This window comes from Barbatula barbatula (assembly GCF_947034865.1).
Source record: "Barbatula barbatula genome assembly, chromosome: 2".
In the NCBI taxonomy this organism is placed as follows: domain Eukaryota; kingdom Metazoa; phylum Chordata; class Actinopteri; order Cypriniformes; family Nemacheilidae; genus Barbatula; species Barbatula barbatula.
This window is the reverse complement of record NC_136767.1, coordinates 30,210,014-30,219,236: the sequence shown is the minus strand read 5'-3', so window position 1 is coordinate 30,219,236 and position 9,223 is coordinate 30,210,014. Positions and strand designations below refer to the sequence as shown.

Sequence of the window (9,223 nt, the reverse complement as noted above, 5' to 3'; positions counted from 1 at the left end):
ATCAGTCCTTCATTGTCATATATTAATGTGCTTGGAAAAAATGAAATAAATATTGAAAGGACCACAACATTTCTGATCTTCCAAAGCGACACACTAAGGCACTGCTGCTCCTTAAGGAAATGGGTGAACTTCAAGAAAAAAAACATGTCCAGGCCACCGTATACAACTTATATTTTTCTTAAATAAATAATTTTTGCGATTGTGACATTGTGACCTACTTTAAGTACATTAATAAAAAAAATTCATTGTTATGGGTCCTGTATAGGAGGTTTCAATGATTCTCATTATTCTAAATGGTGATTCTCATACTGTAATACAGTACGTAATATAAATAAAATAAGCATAAATTAAAGCCAGTACAACAAATTCTACAACATGGTACTTGTCAAATTAAGTATTACAAGAAAAAAATAAGCCTTATTTCCCCAATACAACACTGAGACATTGGGTAAATGTATGTGCTTACTTATAAAATAATGTCACAATGTAAAAATGTATTAAACATCAGCTCTCTTTGAGCGAAATATTGTCTTATTTCTGGTGGAGAGAAAGATGACCACAACATGTCCTTTTTCTGAGTTTCACCCAATTTAACTTTAAAAACTGTCCTAGTTACAACACCGCTGCAATCTGGTATGTTGTTGCACACATTTGATACTCTGCTTCCATTCCAATAACTTAACTTCTTTTTGTTTTAACAAGTCAGTCTGTAAATGTACTGAAATGTGCACCGCATATAAATTAATTAGGCTTTAAAATTAAAACATAAAATTGAAATGTAAAACATAAAAGAGAACTTTGGGTTTCTAGGCAGGATCGTGCACAGTGTCGCTGTTTAGACGGAGATAGAGCCCTCCCTGAAGTTGGTTTTCCCAATCAGAACGTTTAACAGAATGGCTTTTCGCTCTCTACTTTCCTTCTGTGCCTTTTTAATGATGTCATCAAGTTGTGACTCATCCTGTCGCCCAACCAGGTAACCCTTGCCCCCATAGCCATCAGCTACGATGTGATAATCTGCAAGCAGAAAACAAGAAAAAAACGAATTCATACTTTTGTATCCAAATACAGTATAGAAGAAAGTCAAATGTCAGTGCTGCTGTATTCCTTGAGTGTACAACTGCTGGACACTATGCAATCCTATAATGTCACAGGTGCTACGGAAGACTCAACAATAAATTACTAAATAACAAAAATGGTAAATAACTGTGACCCAGACTTCTCTTTTAAAGCGATTTTACACGTAGTTGAACTGTACGGTACAACAACATTCAAGTAAATAATTTCCCTGGTTAGTAATATGACATCACAGGTCAAAGAACATACATGCAACAATATCCTTTTTCTGAAAAACATCTTGATCCACATATTTTTTTGAAGACTCGGGAGGTGTACTGTAAACTTCAAACTCGTGCTAAATCCTACATTTATGACAACATTTTGAAAATATTATTAGAGTAAACCATCTCACCTGTGAAGGCGAGACCACAGGCTACATTGCTCCCGAGCAAAGGCACTTGTTCTCTGGAGATCTGACTCCAGCAGGCATCATTTCCGACCAGAGCGATCACCGGTGTCTGACATGACGTGAAAAAACAGCTCATTTACAATCGTTCTGGCTTATATACTGCATTTATGCATTATGCACTTACAATATAAGTCTATGGGGACAATCACATAACATGCTTCATCTGCTGTTGATCGCATATGGAAAGGGTTAAAAATGTTATGATTTTTTAATTCATTTGTAAATAAATCAAATGTAATCCAAAACCCTATTACGCCCTGTCCTGTCTTTTAAACAGATATGTAAACTACTTTGTCCCCAGTACATAAAAGGGATTTATATGTGAGGTTTGGCCGTGTTTTCCCCACCTTGTGGCGTGTAAAGGTATCAAATTCAGCTACACTGTATCCAAGGGAACCATCACCGTAAATGATCCAAACCTGTAACACACACGTCGCACCACGTGGGAAAAGCTGTTTCAATAACTGGGGCAAATGTCACTACAGTCAGGTCAGCTAGGTCCTCTGGTCAAACAGAGATCAATATCAAAGCATTCAATACAATTTAACTTCTTTACAGTCTTACCTCAGAGTCAGGTCGACAGAGCTTGGCCCCCAGAGCAAAACCTCCTCCAACACCCAGAGTCCCAAAAGCTCCTGGAGTGAATAGCAGAAAACAGAATCATCAATTCCTTCAAAACGGTGCTTTAGATGTTCACAAACAGGTCAAAAAATATCGATAGTCCTGCTAAACTGGGCCTAGCCAGCGCAGCGGGCCCCGCGGCCTCATGATATAAGCAGCACTGCCGACAAAATCTCCCCCGGCGGCCACTATGATGCTGTCCTCATTCAAAAGCTCATCCACCCGGTGCAGAACATTCAGAGGATTCAGATGCATCTCTGTCTTCTCATCTGCTTTGGCTCTGAGATAAACAAATAGGCAGCGAGATGAAACTAAAGGGAGTTATAGGTCATAGGTTTACACATTCAGTCTCCTGAGACAAAGCTGACATGCAAGCAAGAATAGAAAAGGTGGGGAAAGTTCACCTGTTAGTTTTCTCTTTGACGTAATCTCCTTCTTTCAGACTTTGAGGCCATTCCTCTGGGCATCTGTGTCCCTTGAGGGCTTTAGAGAGACGCAGGAGGAAAGAGCCAGCATCGCCTGAAACATTTGGAAAATAAATTGTCAGTGTAGAACCCCTTTTTTAGTAGTGTATATGTACTGTATGTATACACAGGTTATAACTTAAATTATACAAATATGATGTAGCTGTAATATTTGTGACGCATCAAAAAGGACATCATACATACAAAAAACAGAAAGCTTTCCAATACTCCAATTATTACTCCACAAACATGTTGCAAAAATAAATTGCTGGTCAACAAAGAGTACACTTACTCCCCATTCACCCCCTCCTGACCCACAACAGGTGAGCAGGTGCCCGATAACCACTTCCTACATATCTCACGACCCCTCCCAAATCATGTGACGCATTTACCATTTCATGTCCACTACAGATGGATTTTGATTCTAGTTTATTTAGTGCAGAGCTTTTTAAACTTCAAAAGGTCCCAAAAGATATACATATTTTATATACATATAATATACACAATAAAGTACAGTCTCTTTACAAAACATTGATCACAAGATTGTAAGTGTGTAATGTAAATGATGTGCCCAAATGATAAAATACTGTAGTAGAGTATACTATAATATTTACTATAGTAAACTGTAGTAAAATGTCAAGATACTCCGGTATAGGGTGTTCAATTAAGTATAGGCCTATTACAGTTAATGAATTAAAACTAGTTAGATACTATAGTTAATACTATAGTACAGAGAATTTTATTTTCATTAATGTATTATACATTATGTATTCAGGAAAGAAATTAAACTGCACTTCTTCACCTTGAATGGCCACTGTTGGTTTCCAGAACATGTCCGAGTTCTTCAATAGCTGACTTCTGTCTCTGTTAACTGCAATGATTTTACTCCGTCGGTTCAGCACCCTTCCATAACCCAATCTGAAGTCACACACTGTGCCTACAAACCAAAACAAATCATGTATTGACATCTAGAAAAAGAATAGCTTAGTTTTCTAAGCATTCCGAACAGTATAAAACCATAGAAAATAAAAAGACACTAGATGGCGCTGTTACTCACCTGCCAGCAGCACAAGATCAGCATCTTTCAAGGCATCTCTCCTGTTCTGTCTGATGTGCAGTGGACTGTTCTTTCCCAGCATGCCCCGAGACATCCCACCCAGGAAGCAAGGAATGCCTAAAGACTCTAGGGCCTTTCTGTAAGACACACATCCAAAAAGAGAGTTCAAACTTCAACCATGAGTTACATGTCCGGGTGCTATAAATCAATAATTGTTGCCGTTTTTGGCTCATGCTTACACAACTAAAGCATTATTCTATATGATCAATTTATTCAATACATACAGTAACTGTGTTGGTTGCATATGGAGCATAAAAACCCTTTGGACCTAAAGCAGTGGTTCTCGAACTGGGGGCCCCAAGATTGATCCAGGGGGACACGGAATTTGTATCATACTTTTCACGCAATCAAACACTAGAAAAATAACCAAAATTATTTATGTTTCAGCATTGTATAACTGAATATGTTTTTGGTTTCTTAAAATTCTAGTTTAGGATTATGCGACTTTATTTTGGGGAGGGTCGAAAATGCACTGTACAACAAGGAAAACGTTCGAGAACTACGGACCTAAAGGGATAGTTCACACCAAGATTTAAACTCTTTTTCTGTAAGAAAAATAAATATTTGTTCTGCAGAATACAAAAGAAGATATTTGTTGGTAGCCAAACAACACCGCCCCATTGACTTGGCCCCAAAATGATTTCTCAACATATTTTCTTTTCCACATAAAAATGAACCAGAAGTTTTGAACCACATGAGAATATAATTTTTTGAGAAAATTTTTTTTGAGTGTTATTTTATACTTCTAATGCCCTTTATTGCAAAGAAAAATAAATAGTAAGCAGGTCTAAAGTAGCAGAACGGGTTTTTTCACGATATGATTTAAAAAAATGTAAAGGTGTCAACCAGTATATGTCAATATTAAATGTTTAATGTTTACTGTTTAATGAAGGAGGGGTGTCTTTAAATATCTAGACTGGCACCACAAAGACAATAGGTTTAATATCCAGAAGGGGATTGATGAACTACTCCATGAACGAGTATGACACAAACTGGGTAAAGACAGAATGGCTAAATGACCTGACATCATCTGCAGGTGTAGGCGGCAAGGTTGCTTGGCTGCCCAACAGTATGACGGGTTTCTTGGCTCGGCTCACCAGTTCCACACATCTTTGAATCTGGAAATGAATGAAACAACTTGAATACCGAGTCATGTAAATAAGATCTAATCTGCCATGTCTGAAGTAAAAGTCACAGCTTTCTAGATCGTTTCATTCTGCCCTGTTATGGTTCATGTTAAAGATGATGAGAATCAAATGAGATCTAATGTGACGCAACCATAAAAGCAATTAATAATACATCTCAAATGGCCATTAAATGATTGACAGGTCTCACCTCATCCTCTGTGGCCTGCGGGATGTGAACGGGAAGTGGGGAGGGATCACGGTTTTCCCAAGCTCCAGCAAATAAGTTAGATAAGTGATTTTTAAGATACCTGGCGGATAACAAACAAAAACACTTTCAACGTAAAAGTGATTGCCTTTCCTTTAATAATGAAATAAAGCGTAAGAAAATTGGAGGAAATAAAAAGTGAGAAATGTTTTACCATGCAGTGATTTTGCCCATAAGACCTTTGGGAGTGTTTTTAGGGGCAAACTCTTTTTCCACCACATGGAAAGGGTACAGCGTGTCTATGGGAAGCTCGATAAACACTGGGCCTGTGAAATTGTTATACACATCAAACTGTACTTATGCACACAGAGTCAGGTCATGTACTCTCTAAAAAGTGTGATTCACTATATCTTAACTTAAAAGTGACATGTTTCAATCACTCACAAAAATGATAAATGATTAAATGAAAAAATGGTCATTCGCAGCATAACCTGGTGTGCCAGACTGTGCCACGGCCAATGCTTTTCTCACAGTAGGAACGATTTCTCTCACTGTTCTCACTGAAGCACAGAACTTACAGAGGGGTTTAAAGAGAGACATCTGGTCAATATCCTTCAGGGCTCCTCTACCCTAAAAAACACAAAAATCGAATGTCAAGAGGAAGAGTGGTGGGTTATTCTTGTACAAATTGTAGATTTTCATATTTATAACAGATCACAAAACCATCACATATATGACACACACTTAAAATATTACTGTTCGCTGTATTAACATAAACAATGAATGTCTTAAGCTAGGATCTCTTCTACGTTACACACACGACTCAACAGAATGTTCATATCAAATGTATTTTACAGTAAGATATACTATGTCTGCAACTTTTCAGCACCAATGAGAATTTATGGGATCAGATTGACAACACATTCTTAGGAGGACAATACTCACATATTTATATCCACATCCTAATTTTATTTAAAAAAAGGAGTTTTATGTTCTTGCCATAAAGATCATCAGAAGTTAGAATAGCTTCACAGATGTTTTATACATGGGTCGACATAAATTGATAAAGTGATTTTGTGTCCATAGAAAGCACATTAAATATAAGTAAAATGTCTTTTTACTTACAACGTAAAGTTTCTTGGACAATAAAGTCACAATTTGGTTGAAATACTGTTACATTGTCATTCAGCGTAACACAATATGTACAAATTCAGAATTTTACTTAATTAAAATATATAAAATAATTAGGGGAGCATTTACATTTTATTGTGCTTTAAATATGTAAAAAAGATTATTGACCATTGGCCGAATTTTTTTTTTTTACAAATCATTAGCATTTAGTGTGAAAGTAACTATTCTCTTTTTATATGTGATAAATAGATTTTCGTGATAAATAGACTTATTTATTTTATGCTTAAACCCTTTTTCGTCAAAAATAAAAATTATTTTAGCAGTGCGGAATTTCATTTGAATATAATGATGATGATATAATGACATTCTTGTTCAGAGCAAGTCGAAACATTGAATGTCACAAGTATTCCGACAAATATAAAGTAACGACTTTATAATACAAGAATAAGTGTTCACAACATCATAATGCTAGCTAACAGTTTACTTTTAATAGCTTATTGTTTGGCATCATACGTCTTCCAGAAGGAAATATTATGCGCAAACAATGGTGTCAGAGACTCCTCTATATTAAATTATGAGCGAAAGAATCCCTCCACAATAATTGATCATTAATGTCACTCAACACATCGTGTTAATATATACATGAGAATGCGATGTGCTTGTTACACTGAAAGGTTTGATAGATAAGTATACTGTAAGCTCTTGACCGGGCAAGTAGAAACAAAGCATGTCATTTTATTCTTAAGAAAAAATGAAGCAAACATTGAAGTTTCTTCTTTAGCTCCGTTCCTTAAGCTTCATCCCTGTACACCTGTTCTTCTGTTCATACTGAAATGAGATCATTTGCTTTGTTATTTTCTTTCTAGTGCGTTTCTTCTCTTCAACATGCTTCGTAAGATCCCGGGTAGAGCGGTTCAATAATAATATAAAAGTAATTGCTGACTTATTTGCTCTCTGTGTGTACACTTGTACTGGGCGGGAGGAACCAGGAGAGTTAAGATAAGCCTTGAGGTGAGGTGATGAATACACATCCAGTTTACTGTGTCAGAGATACATGGAGATAAAACCCTGTAATTTCATCACTACCACAATCTCATGAGTGCAGAGAAAGCATGTTAAGCATTCTTATACACACAGTTGTTGACAGACTCAATATTAAACTCACAACTTGCGCATGAAATGTTATATTCAAGTTTTAGAATTAAATTCATAAAATGATTTCTACTTTCAGAGCCTCACTGTTGCGGTCAGGGGGTTACCTCTGTGACGGACAGTTACCTGATATAATCTCACACCAATAGCGATATGAGGAACAGATAAGGCAGAGGTGTTCCAGCACGCCAGGCTGAGCAGAGAGTATGTAAAGTGCACCTTGAAGTAACTTTCTGACCTGCAGTAGAGTAGCAGCTGCACCACCGATAAGAAGCAGAGGAGATTCGGCCATCTGAGCGTTCTTCACCACAGTGACAGTGTTGGTCAGTCCAGGTCCGGCCGTGACTGCAGCCACACCCACTGTGCCTACAGGGGCAAAACACTAGATTATCACCATCTAACATCCTCATGCAACACGAAGGACCCTCTTGCTTTCTTAGATTTGTTCTTACCGGAAAGTCTCGCCACGGCATCGGCTGCAAACACAGCTGTGGCCTCGTGCCGCGTGTCGACGATGCGGATGCCCAGTTTCTCACAGGCCACCAGGATGGGCGAGATGTGTCCTCCCACCAACGTAAAGACGAATTTGACCCCGTGAGCCCGCAGGACCTCCGCCACGTTCTCTCCTCCATGCCGGGGACTCTTACTTTCTGTCTGGGTGTCACAGACGTTGACAGTTAGAATAACATTCCCTGGTGTATAATGCAACAATCTTTGTCACTGCGAGGGGAGGAGAATACGCCTCAAGAGAATAGAATAATAGACACATTGTCGGATTGTGGGAGTGGTGTTTCCCTGTCCTGATTTATGGATATCTGCCAAAACAGGTGTTCTGCACGAACGTGTTTACATGCAATGTTGCAGTAAAAACTTGCATTTTTGGCAATACAACAAGAATGCTTAAGTGTCAAATAGGCGCATGAGATCAAAGACAGCAAGGCTTGTGATGCAGTGAGCTGCGCGTGCACACCTGTCTGCCATCCCCTGGGATCCAACCCACAACCTTGCGATGTTAACACAATATCTTCCTCTTACCACTGAGATACAGGAAAGCTAGATGCAACGAGACCAGTTTACCGGTTTAGTCACGTGACATTGGACATATACCCTAACATTAGAAAACCAAATGCCAAGTGCTGCTGTGAATAGAGATTTCCCTCTTCTCCCTAACTTTTGCCTGTCTATCACCATCTATGTTAGAAACTAAATGTATAACCGGCTGACACGAGAGCGTGAATGGCTGAGGTACAGACTCAGGTTTACCGGGAATGTCTTTGCTTCTCTCATGATAGATCCGACTATATGCTTGCAGATCTTATAAATCCAAACTCCAGTTTGGCTAGTTCTCTCTTCGTCAGGAAATGACTAAATCAGAAAATATGAATACTGTGAACGAACCACCAGGTAGATACAGAGATGAAGGGAAGAACAGCAGGCAGGAGATGATGTGATGTTGAATAAAATGAAAATGATTTATTTAATAATCTCAGTTGTGCTCAGTCTCTGACTGCACAAAGATTCAATAGTTATTATTATATGAACCTAATGTATGTATGTTTCTACTCAGACCTGTCACTCACCTGAGCCAGAAGAGGAACCTCACACCATGGAAGTACATTCAGTTCCTAGACCATCACTACTGGCACCAAGTACAGGGGCAGCTACACCTCACTGAAAGACAAACCTGCTTCTTCGTTGTGTGGACCACAAAAGACCACGTCATTATACCCGTAGCCCGAGATGACGCATGGATGTCAAACCTGCAGGTCCTGGAAAACTTCTTTAAAACCAAGATGCTTCCAAAGATGATGTGAGAAAAGTCATTTTATAATAAATATATAGTTTAGAAAGAGTCCCGGTTATTAGAGAGTTGACTCAAAT

General features: G+C 38.3%; 1 protein-coding gene across 1 annotated transcript; it reads right to left on the bottom strand.

The window, feature by feature from the left end:
• Window positions 1-835: 835 nt before the first annotated feature.
• LOC306903129 (2-hydroxyacyl-CoA lyase 2-like) lies at window positions 836-9,065 on the bottom strand (the record flags this gene model as incomplete). Its single annotated transcript, XM_079472078.1, has 15 exons — window positions 836-1,014; window positions 1,469-1,574; window positions 1,873-1,944; window positions 2,090-2,160; window positions 2,257-2,426; window positions 2,551-2,665; window positions 3,413-3,547; window positions 3,668-3,804; window positions 4,748-4,845; window positions 5,063-5,162; window positions 5,274-5,385; window positions 5,551-5,689; window positions 7,581-7,708; window positions 7,795-7,996; window positions 9,027-9,065. The coding sequence occupies 15 exons, from the start codon at window positions 9,063-9,065 to the stop codon at window positions 836-838; spliced, it is 1,803 nt and encodes a 600-aa protein (XP_079328204.1).
• Window positions 9,066-9,223: the final 158 nt, after the last annotated feature.